The following is a 12,737-nucleotide window of genomic DNA, read 5'->3' as shown; positions in this document are numbered from 1 at the left end:
AGGCTAATGATGGAGTGGTAATTTATTTCACAAATTGTGCAGTACTGTATATTTATATTAGGCACTAACCATTTCATTTTTATAAACTTCTAACCTAACCTAATCTAATGTAGCCTAACCAAACCTAACCTAACCTAATCTAATCTATCCTTACCTAAAAACCTAACCTAACCTACTCTAACTATATATACAAGACTGTTTTAAAAAGTATTATTAAAGTGGTTTTGAAATGTATTTTCAGAGGAGACTTGCATCCCATGATTTTTGTGCAAGGTAGTGACCCACTTCCACATAACAGGTATCACTGTTGGACCATCTGCATACAGAACATATGGAATGCTGAGGTGGTAAGTTAAACTATGTACATACAGTACATTGTGTTTTGAGTAGATTGTTTACTGTGCAGTAACATTTGAATTTAGAAGTTTTCTGAAATTACTGTATGGAGCAATCATTGCAAAGTTGAAAAATATGCATTATTATTGTTGTTTTATTGTTGTTGTTGTATAACAACCACTATTCTGCTAACCAAAAGCGTAGTTACTATATGGCCAACCATGCCAAAGATGTCCTTTGCAATAATAAGAATATAACTGTTCAACCAAAATATTAGAGCTCCAAGCAAGCACTGTGATAATATCACTCTCATAATATTAAGAGATACTTGGCTAGAACCAACTGCAGCTTTATACATCATTAGTAAGGCCTCACCTAGATTATGCAGCTCAGTTCTGGTCTCCGTATTACAAAATGGACATAAATTCGTTAGAAAACATTCAGCGTAGGATGACTAAATTAATACATAGCATTAGAAATCTTCCTTATGAAGAAAGATTGAAGACTCTTAAGTTACATTCACTTGTTAGACGAAGAATGAGGGGAGACCTGATCGAAGTGTATAAGTGGAAGATAGGTATTAATAAAGGGGATATTAATAAGGTCTTGAGGATGTCTCTCCAAGAGAGAACCCGCAGTAATGGATTTAAATTAGATAAGTTTAGATTTAGAAAGGACATAGGAAAGTATTGGTTTGGAAATAGGGTAGTTGATGAGTGGAACAGTCTACCTAGTTGGGTTATTGAGGCTGGGACTTTGGGTAGTTTCAAATCTAGGTTGGATAAGTACATGAGTGGGAGGGGTTGGATTTGAGTGGGACTTTCACATCAGAGCTTATTTCTTGGGTGGCATTGAAAATTGGGTTGGGCAAATGTTTTGTTAGTGGGATGAATTGTAAAGGACCTGCCTAGTATGGGCCAGCAGGCCTCCTGCAGTGTTCCTCCTTTCTTATGTTCTTATGTAATATATTAAACATATTTAGTATACCTGGATACACAGGTGTTCACAAGTGTAGACTTTATAAGGAAGGGGAAGGTATTACAATTTACTATACTCTAATCAAATTCAATGTGGCAACATTATAAACACTAAAGATGCCTATAGTAATATGCGTTTGCCTATTTTGCCAATAATAACTTCAAGCAAACAATTACAATTGAAACTGTATATAAAACTCTAAACAGTAACATATAAAATTTCAATGATATTCTTGCCAGTTTTATTGTAAGTAACAAACTTCACAAAATTACTTAATAATTGCAGGTGACTTTAATACCCAAGATATAAGCTTCCTACACTGCATGTAATACTGCTTCATAATGCCAGCAATTACAAAACTAACCAGAATGATATGTTTGCTTCTACACAGGATCTGAGTTTGATAAGCATAACTGCCCCACTCAAATTAGGAATAATCATTATTAACACAGTAAAAAAAAGTTTTAATAAGTGCCAAAATATTTAAAAAAAAAAAAAATGAAAATCAGGTTGAAACCTAGCAAGAAATAGTTATTTGAAGTTTATAGAAGTGAGCTTCATAGAGTAACATGTTTGCATCATACACACTTGCAACTACATTTCAGTTATGTTTTTAGTCTTTTTTTTTTTTCAAAACATTCATGTGTGATTAGTTTATATATTTTCAGACCATATTTACAGGATATTTAGTGTTCAGTACCTAATTATTTCTTATTTCAGCAAAATTTTTACTGACAGATTTATACTTTCCTCACATACACTATACCCTGTATATTCATTATACACATACTATACTCTCATTGTTCACTATACCAACTACAGTTGCTTGAGTTCATGAAACTCTTCAAAGCAGAGAGTTTTGCAATGTTTGCTCATGAATTGTGTGTCCTTGTATTTCCTTGTTTTTCTGGTGGTGTTACAACATACATAACACATCTTTTGGGCATATTTCTTCTTGGTGGAAGGAAATTGTGGTGTGTTGTGCTTCAAAGCTCATCAAGATTTTCCTTGCTTGATGGATTATCTGTAGTCGCAGCAGCACTTTATCTCCATATTCATTACTCCAAGTCCTCATCACTAGCTTCAGTATTAGAATCAAATGGGGTACATAGCAAATGGCCAATAGTCCATGGAGTGAAAGGATGTCAAAAATGAGATGTTTTTATGGTACCTTGAAACAAACTGTTCTCACAGTGCCCAGTGTGGCAGAGGAATTTTTTGATTGGTGCACACACCAACAATGCAGACCTACTTTCTCTTGTAGATCTAACATTCTCTATCACAGCCATATTGAGGGAGCTAGAATTTAAACATTGATCTATGTGTATGTGGCAGTGTATGCACACCCTTTGATCAATGAGTGTGGGAGTTTAACCCTTTCATTGTTGGTGCCGTATAGATACGTCTTACGAGTCAGTGTTGGTGATGTATTAATATGCCAAAATTCTAGCGGGAGAAAGCTGGTAGACCTACATGTGAAAGAATGGGTCTGCGTGCTCAGCATGCACAGTATTAAAAAAAATTGGGGCACCTGCATTGCATTGTGGGAACACCATTTCAGTAGTCCTTGTTTATCATGCCTTATTGTAAGAAATACCTCACTCCCCAGCGAATTTGGGACTCTTCTCTTCCCAAGTGATAGTTCTAACACAGATGGAAGTGTCAGTGAAGATGAATTTCATGGCTTTGAGGAGTTTGTGACCGAAAGCAATGCCCAGGATACCAGATACAGATGGTGAAAAGTGAAGGCAGCTTGGGTGTTGCGGAAGGCAGCTTGAGTGTTGCAGAAGGCAGCTTGGGTGTTGCGGAAGGCAGCTTGGGTGCTGCAGAAGGCAGCTTGGGTGTTGTGAAAGGCAGCTTGGGTGTTGCGGAAGGCAGCTTGGATGTTGCGGAAGGCAGCTTAGGTGGTAGGGAAGGCAGCTTGGATGGTGGGGAAGATGGTGTGGGTGATTGGGAAGACGGTGTGTAAGTAAGTGAGTATATTCAGGTATACACGAATACAGTTACATAGATTATCATACATAACAGCATGTGTAGAGAACCTAGGATAACCCAGAAAAGCCAAAGTGACTTATTTCCAGCATGGGTGGTGGGGAAGACAGTTTGGGTGGTGAGGAAGGCAGTGTGGGTGTGGTGGGGATGACAGTGTGAGTGTGGGGAAGGCAGTTTGGGTTTGTGTAAACATTGTTTTGTTAACAGTATAATAACAATGTTTGTGCGGCTATTGTGTTGCATACGAGTGGATATACAGTGGTACCCTGAGTTTCGAATTGCTCCCAACTCGACCAGTTATGTAAGTGTATTATTGTAAGTGCTTTTGTAAGTGTATTTTTGGGGGTCTGAAACGAACTAATCTAATTTACATTATTCCTTATGGGAACAAATTTGTTCGGTAACGGCACTCTAACAGCCTTCTGGAATGAAGAAAGTTCGAAACTCTGTGTACCACGGTATATACATTATGCACTATATTGGTCTCACAGGCAACAAAAGTTACTTGAAAAATAAAAAATTAAAAAATAAAAGAAAAAATTAGAATAAAAGTAAAAATAATATTACCAAGTGAGAGGCAGTCACTAATGTTGCCATAAGCGGTTCACTTTCTGTCACCTTCATGCTCTATATCTTGGTAAATACTGATCGTAAAAAAAAAAAATTCTTTTAAAATACTCAGAAAAATATTCTTAAGATTTTGGTAAGAAAAAATATATTTTTTTTTTTTCAAATATTTTTCGACACTGACAGCGAGCTTAGAATCAGGGTCTCAACAATGAAAGGGTTAAGGGTTAACAACTGTAAGCCAGTCACTAGCCTAACAATATTGTCTAAAATACTGCACAGTGGACCCTCGACCAACGATGGCATCGTCTAACATTTTAACGTAACAATTTTGCCTCGACTAGCGCTAAAAAACTCGACCAACACGATTTGTTCTGTTCGAGACGCGTCCACTTGTGGCCAGTGTTTACAAGCCAACCAACCACCGTGGTCCCATCCAAACATACAATCGGAACATTTCATATTATCACAGCCAGCGTTTTTAGTGATTGCACCTGCAAAATAAGTCACCATGGGCCCCAAGAAAGCTTCTAGTGCCAACCCTACAGCAAAAAGGGTGAGAATTACTATGGATATGAAGAAAGAGGTCATAGCTAAGCATGAAAGTGGAGTGCGTGTCTCTGACCTGGCCAGGTTGTACACAAAACCCCAATCAACCATCGCTACTATTGTGGCCAAGAAAACGGCAATCAAGGAAGCTGTTCTTGCCAAAGGTGCAACTATGTTTTTGAAACTGAGATCGCAAGTGATAGAAGATGTTGAGAGACTGTTATTGGTGTGGATAAACGAAAAACAGATAGCAGGAGACAGCATCTCTCAAGCGATCATATGTGAAAAGGCTAGGAAGTTGCATGACGATTTAATTAGAAAAATGCCTGCAACTAGTGGTGATGTGAGTGAATTTAAGGCCAGCAGAGGTTGGCTTGAGAGATTTAAGAATCGTAGTGGCATACATAGTGTGATAAGGCATAGTGTGGCTGCCAGTTCAGACCAAAAAGCAGCTGAAAAATATGTGCAGGAATTCAAGGAGTACATAGACAGTGAAGAATTGAAACCTGAACAAGTGTTTAATTGTGACACTGACAATGTTGTGAAACACTTTAGGAATGTCATAAAGGAACGGGAGGTACAGGCCTCTATGGACAGATATGTTGTGCGACAGAGGTCCAGTGACTCTCAAGCTGGTCCTAGTGGCATTAGAAGAAGAAGGGAAGTAACCCCGGAAAAGGACTTGACACCTCAAGTCCTAATGGAAGAGGATTCCCCTTCTAAACACTAACACCATCAACACACTCCCCTCCTTCCATCCCATCAATCATCACCAGATCTTCAGTAAAGGTAAGTGTCATGTAATTGTATATGTCTTCTTCAGTTTGTGTGTATTAAAATTAATATTTCATGTAAAAATTTTTTTTTTCAATTCTTTTGGGTGTCTTGCACGGATTAATTTGATTTCCATTGTTTCTTATGGGGAAAATTAACTTGACTAACGATAATTTTGATTAACGATGAGCTCTCAGGAACGGATTAATATCGTTGGTCGAGGGTCCACTGTATATGAAAAAATACTGTATGTATACACGTATACAAATATTTTCAAATACAGTGGACCCTCGCCTAACGACATTAATCCGTTCCTGAGAGCTCAATGATAGGCGAAATTATCGTTAGGCGAATTAATTTTCCCCATAAGAAATAATGGAAATCAAATTAATCTGTTCCTGACACCCCAGAGTATTTATTTATTTATTTATTTATTTATTTAATAATTTGAACATACAGAGGTACAAGAAAATACAGGTAAGAGCAGTATGCCAAAGCCACTTGTATGCATAGCATTATGGGCAGGCTTAAAATTAACTTAAGATTATCTAAGCAATGATGTAATCAGTGATAAAACATTATTGTAAACAGATAACAATAAAGCACAAATGAGTATTACAAAGACAGGTCATATGGTTGCATGCATTGCTGTACATTCAGTAGAATGGAGTATTCTGTTAGGTAGTGTATTTAAAAAATAACAAAGTTAGATTGGGTCTTAGGTTTAACATTTATGTGATATAATTATGAGAAACATTTAAGATATACAATTTATAAGGTTCAGTTATTCAGTGTTTATTTGGCTTTGGGTGAGTAAGTGATCTTTGAAAGAGACTTGAATTTATAAACAGGTAGTGTTTCTTTTATATTTACAGGTAATGAATTACAGATTTTAGGGCCTTTTATGTGCATTGAGTTTTTGCATAGCGTGAGATGGACACGATGAACATCAAAGAGTGATCTGTGCCTTGTGTTATGGTCATGTGTTCTGTTGAGGTTGGCAAGGAGATGTTTGAGGAGAGGGTTAATATCAGAGTTAAGTGTTCTATGTATGTAATAGGTGCAGTAATAAGTATGGATGTTTTGTATGGTGAGTAGGTTTAGTGTTTTGAATATTGGTGGAGTGTGCTGCCTGTAGTGGGAATTTGTTATTCTGACTGCAGCCTTTTGTTGGGTAATTAGTGGTCTGAGATGGTTAATTGTTGTTGAGCCCCATGCACAAATTCCATAGGTGAGATAGGGGTAAATAAGAGAGTGATATAGGGCCAGGAGGGCTGACTGTGGGACATAGTACCGTATCTTCGATAGTATGCCTACGGTCTTGGAAATTTTCTTAGAAATTTGTTGTATATGTGTATGAAATTTGAGTCTATTATCAAGGTGGATTCCTAAGAAATTTCCCTCTGTTAGCTTTGTGATAGGTGATCCGTTTATCATTATGTTAAGAGGGACATCTGTAGCTCTGTTACCAAACTGAATGAAGTAGGTTTTGTCAATGTTTAGTGTAAGTTTGTTAGTCCTCATCCAGGTAGATATTTTCTGTAATTCGGTATTTACAGTATTGGCTAGCATGACTGGGCTCGGGTGAGAGAAGACGTATGTAGTGTCATCTGCAAATAGTGTGGGTTTGAGTAATTGCGAAGCATTTGGTAGGTCATTTATGTATAGGAGAAAGAGAAGAGGGCCAAGGATACTTCCCTGTGGGACACCAACTGTAATTGGTTGTGCGGAAGAGTTTGCCCCATTTGTGTACACATATTGGCTTCTGTTGCTGAGGTATGACTTGAGGTAGTTGAGGGAGTGCCCTCTTATACCATAGTGTGACAATTTTATGTGGAGCAAGTCATGGTCAACTGTATCAAAAGCTTTACGTAAGTCAATGAAGATTCCCAGTGGGACTTCTTTTTTTCTATTGCAGTGTATATATGTTCTAGCATGTGTATAATAGCATCATTAGTATTTTTATTAGGCCTGAATCCAAATTGGCAGGGCTTGAGTATGTTTTGGGAGATGAGGTAGGAGTAGATTCGTTTATGAATTAATTTTTCGAAGATTTTTGAGAGAGGGTGTGAGTTGGATATTGGCCTATAGTTATTCAACTCTGTTTGGTCTCCTCCTTTATGGATTGGGGTGACCCTTGCTATTTTGAGAACTGTAGGAAAGGTAGAGGATTCAATGGATTTGTTAAAGAGTGTTGCAATGATTGGTGATAGCACTTGTGACACTTTTTTGTATATAAAGGGTGATAAGGTATTTAAATCTCCTGTCTTGTTTTTTAGTGTGTTGATTATAAGGGAGACTTCATATGGGTTAGTCGGAGCTAGGAACAGTGTGTTCGGGTAGTTGCCAGTGAGGTAGTCATTTAGTGGGGTATCTGAGCTTGGGATTTTATTGGCAAGGTTTTTTTCCTATAGTGGAGAAGAAATCATTGAGTCTGTTTGCTGTTTCTGTTGGTGGGAGTTGGGGTTCATCTGATTTTGCTAATTTAATTTCGCTATTTCGTGATATCTTTTTTGTTCCTAGAATTTCTGATAGGGTTTTCCAGGTCTTTTTTATATCACCTCGTAAGTTGGATAATCTGTTCTCATAATACAATTTTTTTGCCCTTTTTATCAGGCTGGTTAGGATTGACGAGTAACGTTTTGTTTGGTCTCTGGTTATGTGACCCATTCTGTACTGTTTTTCATATAGGTGTTTTGTATTTATGGATTTGAGAATGCTGGGTGTTAGCCAGGGACTGTTCAGTCTCTTAACTGTCATCTGTTTAGTTTTTTTTAGGGCAGTGCTTGTTATAAAGGTATTGGGTCTTTTTTAGAAAATTATTAATACATTCGTCAATATCTGTATAGATTTCTAGCTCAGTATGCCAGTCAATGTTTGTTACTGCTGTTGTGAAGTTATTAATGGCTGCCTCATTGTGAAGTCTGAAGGTGACTTTAATAGTGTCTTGGGGTAATTTACCAAGACTTGTTATGAGGAAAGTAGGGTAGTGGTCTGTGGTATTATCTGTGATTATGCCTGATTTTAAAGGGGATATGGTGTTGGTCCAGATGTGGTCAAGTAGGGAAACACTAGTCTCTGTAACTCTTGTAGGTTTTGTTACTGTTGGTAGCAACATGCAGTTGCTCATTGTGTTTGTGAATTCAGTAACGTGTGGGTCCTGGTCTTGCAGGAGATTTATATTGAAGTCACCTGAGAGTAGTAAGTGATCTTTGTTCATGCGTGCATCAGTTATCATACTTCCTAGGTTTTCACTAAATTGGCTAATGTTTGACTGTGGAACTCTGTAGATGTTTATCAATGTGAGAGGTTTTTGTAGGTATTTGGATTTAAATTTAGCTATTATATATTCCCCATGTTCATCCCTTGTGCAAGTATTAGTGATACATTCTAGTTGGTCTGAGTAGTATATAGCTGTGCCACCCCCTTGTTGGTCTGGCCTACAGTTGTGTATGGCTGTGTAACCAGGAATGGCATAGACATCAGTAGTATCAGACTTTAGCCAGGTTTCAGTTAGTGTAATGATAGACATGTTGGCATGCAAGGAATTTAGTAGTGCTATGAGGTCATCGTAATGCTTGCTTAAAGATCTGATATTGTAGTTAAAGACAGTTATGTTGTTGTTGACTCTGAGGAGTGCCTTTGATTGTTCTGCTGTGTTGTAATTACAGTAACTATATGATTCATTAAAGTCATTAAATAAGAGGTTGGTATCAGGATCAATGCTTGTAATCGTAAGATTTGTAGTGAATCTATTGTTAGAATTAAGTATAAAACAAAGTAAATATTCTAAAACTAAAAAAAAAATTTTTTACCACATGAAATATTAATTTTAATACACACAGACTGAAGAAGACATGCACAGTTACATGACACTTACCTTTATTGAAGATCTGGTGATGATTGATGGGATGGGAGGAGGGGAGAGTGTGGAAGGTCTTAGTGTTTAGAAGGGGAATCCCCTTCCATTAGGACTTGAGGTAGCAAGTCCTTTTCCGGGGTTACTTTCCTTCTTCTTTTAATGCCACTAGGACCAGCTTGAGAGTCACTGGACTTCTGTCGCACAACATATCTGTCCATAGAGGCCTGTACCTCTCGTTCCTTTATGACTTTACTAAAGTGTTTCACAACATTGTCAGTTTAATAGTCACCAGTACGGCTTGTAATAGCTGTGTCAGGGTGATTTTCATCAAAAAAGGTTTGCACTTTAAGCCACATTGCACACATTTCCTTAATCTTTGAAGTAGGCAACTTCTTCAATTTCCCTCTCCCCTCCTCCGAAGCAGTTTCCTCAGGTGTGGCCTCTTGCTGTTGAAGATGATCTAGCAGCTCATCAGTGGTTCTTCATTGTCCTCCTCCACCAACTCTTCCACATCCTCCCCACTAACCTCCAACCCCAAGGACTTCCCCAGTGCCACAGTGGATTCCTCAACTGGCATACGCTTCTCAGAGTTAGCCTCAAATCCTTCAAAATCCCTTTGGTCTACACATTCTGGCCACAGTTTTTTCCAAGCAGAGTTCAAGGTCCTCTTAGCCACTCCCTCCCAAGCCTTACCTATAAGGTTTACACAATTGAGGATATTAAAGTGATCTCTCCAAAACTCTCTTAGAGTCAATTGAGTTTCTGAGGTCACTTCAAAGCACCTTTCAAACAGAGCTTTTGTGTACAGTTTTTTGAAGTTTGCAATGACCTGCTGGTCCATGGGCTGCAGGAGAGGAGTGGTATTAAGAGGCAAAAACTTGATCTTAATGAAGCTCATGTCTGCAGAAAGTCGCTCTGCCACGTCTGAAGGATGACCAGGAGCAATGTCTAATACCAGGAGGCACTTAAGGTCAAATTTATTTTCAATTAGGTAATTTTTCACAGTGGGGGCAAATGCATGGTGTAACCAGTCATAGAAAAAGTCCCTAGTGACGCATGCCTTACTGTTTGCCCTCCACAGCACACACAAATTAGCCTTGAGGATATTCTTTTGCCTGAACGCTCTGGGAGTTTCAGAGTGATACACCAGTAAAGGCTTCACTTTGCAATCACCACTAGCATTGGCACACATCAACAGAGTAAGCCTATCTTTCATAGCCTTATGTCCTGGGAGTGCCTTTTCCTCCTCAGTAATGTAGGCCCTGCTTGGCATTTTCTTCCAAAACAGGCCTGTTTCGTCACAATTAAACACTTGTTCAGGTTTCAATCCTTCAGCCTCTATGTACTCCTTGAATTCATGCACATATTTTTCAGCTGCTTTTTGGTTCGAACTGGCAGCCTCACCATGCCTTATCACAAACCATACCCCGGCCGGGATTGAACCCGCGGTCATAGAGTCTCAAAACTCCAGCCCGTCGCGTTAGCCACTAGACCAGCTAGCCACAATAAGATTCGTCCAACTAGGTATATTTCTACACCATAGGAAGGTTAGCACAAGCACCACTGTGACCACAAATGCAAGTTTTTACAGACGAATCTCCAGCTAGCGTGGCCGTGACGAACTCTAGCTCAAGTCCTTTCACTGCCGTCAACATGACTCACGAAATCGTTATGACACGATTGCAAACAAACCATACCCCGGCCGGGATTGAACCCGCGGTTATAGAGTCTCAAAACTCCAGCCCATCGCGTTAGCCACTAGACCAGCTAGCCACAATATGATTCGTCCAACTAGGTATATTTCTACACCATAGGAAGGTTAGCACAGGCACCACTGTGACCACAAATGCAAGTTTTTCAGACAAATCTCCAGCTAGCGTGGCCGTGACGAACTCTAGCTCAAGTCCCTTCACTGCCGTTAACATGACAGTGGTGCCTGTGCTAACCTTCCTATGGTGTAGAAATATACCTAGTTGGACGAATCTTATTGTGGCTAGCTGGTCTAGTGGCTAACGCGACGGGCTGGAGTTTTGAGACTCTATGACCGCGGGTTCAATCCCGGCCGGGGTATGGTTTGTTTGCAATCGTGTCATTACGATTTTGTGAGTCATGCCTTATCACACTATGTATGCCACTACAATTCTTAAATCTCTCGAACCAACCTTTGCTGGCCTTAAATTCACTCACATCACCACTAGTTGCAGGCATTTTTCTAATTAAATCCTCATGCAACTTCCTAGCCTTTTCACATATGATCGCTTGAGAGATGCTATTTCCTGCTATCTGTTTTCCGTTTATCCACACCAATAACAGCTTCTCAACATCTTCTATCACTTGCGATCTCTGTTTCGAAAACAAATTTGCACCTTTGGCAAGAACAGCTTCCTTGATTGCCGTTTTCTTGGCCACAATAGTAGCAATGGTTGATTGGGGTTTACTATACAACCTGGCCAGCTCGGAGACACGCACTCCACTTTCATACTTAGCAATGATCTCTTTCTTCATATCCATAGTAATTCTCACCCTTATTCCTGTAGGGTTGGCACTAGAAGCTTTCTTGGGGCCCATGGTCACTTATTTTGCAGGTGAAATCACTAAAAACGCTGTGATAATATGAAATGTTCCGATTGTATGCTTGGATGTGACCATGGAGGCTGGCTTGTAAACACTGCCACCCATGGAACAAGTGAGGCTGGCTCAGGCCGCACATGGACGCGTCTCGGACGAATCGCATTAAGCGAGTTTTTTAGCGCTAGGCGAGGCAAAATTTTTGCATTAAAATGTATCGCTAGGCGGACTTAACGTTATGCAATGCCATCGTTAGGCTAGGGTCCACTGTGCAGTGTACTGTATAACTAAGCACAAAATTCTTTTTTTGTCAGTACAGATGCAGTCTCCAAGAAGAGTACAAATGATACAGTGATAAAATAGGCATAATTTACACAGCCCTTGATAAAAATAAATATCCAAGTGGCATATTTATTGACTTATGGAAGGCCTTTGACATGTTGGCCACAATAACAACTTCCTCTTAACCCTTAACCCTTTGACTGTCACAACCCCAAATCCTGAAGTGTCTCCAGGTGTGGCAAAATTTTTTTTTTTTTTATTATCACACCGGCCGATTCCCACCAAGGCAGGGTGGCCCGAAAAAGAAAAACTTTCACCATCATTCACTCCATCACTGTCTTGCCAGAAGGGTGCTTTACACTACAGTTTTTAAACTGCAACATTAACACCCCTCCTTCAGAGTGCAGTCACTGTACTTCCCATCTCCAGGACTCAAGTCCGGCCTGCCGGTTTCCCTGAATCCCTTCATAAATGTTACTTTGCTCACACTCCAACAGCACGTCAAGTATTAAAAACCATTTGTCTCCATTCACTCCTATCAAACACGCTCACGCATGCCTGCTGGAAGTCCAAGCCCCTCGCACACAAAACCTCCTTTACCCCCTCCCTCCAACCCTTCCTAGGCCGACCCCTACCCCGCCTTCCTTCCACTACAGACTGATACACTCTTGAAGTCATTCTGTTTCGCTCCATTCTCTCTACATGTCCGAACCACCTCAACAACCCTTCCTCAGCCCTCTGGACAACAGTTTTGGTAATCCCGCACCTCCTCCTAACTTCCAAACTACGAATTCTCTGCATTATATTCACACCACACATTGCCCTCAGA

At 39.6% G+C, this 12,737-nt stretch overlaps 1 protein-coding gene across 6 annotated transcripts in view; it reads left to right on the top strand.

Annotated features, from left to right (window-relative positions):
• The window catches only part of LOC128703145 (SPRY domain-containing SOCS box protein 3-like), a 53,335-nt gene that overhangs the window by 9,133 nt on the left and 31,465 nt on the right, over positions 1-12,737 (top strand). For 3 of the 6 annotated variants that reach the window (XM_070103265.1, XM_053797712.2, XM_070103266.1), the window contains exon 3: positions 242-347. The exons of the other annotated variants lie outside the window; for them this stretch is intronic. In XM_070103265.1, the coding sequence (XP_069959366.1) occupies positions 242-347 (106 nt within the window). The remainder of the gene's footprint in view (positions 1-241; positions 348-12,737) is intronic. 6 annotated transcript variants of the gene reach the window in all.

The sequence above is a fragment of the Cherax quadricarinatus genome, chromosome 85 (genome assembly GCF_038502225.1).
Source record: "Cherax quadricarinatus isolate ZL_2023a chromosome 85, ASM3850222v1, whole genome shotgun sequence".
NCBI classification, from domain to species: Eukaryota; Metazoa; Arthropoda; class Malacostraca; order Decapoda; family Parastacidae; genus Cherax; species Cherax quadricarinatus.
This window is presented reverse-complemented; position numbering and strand designations above follow the sequence as displayed.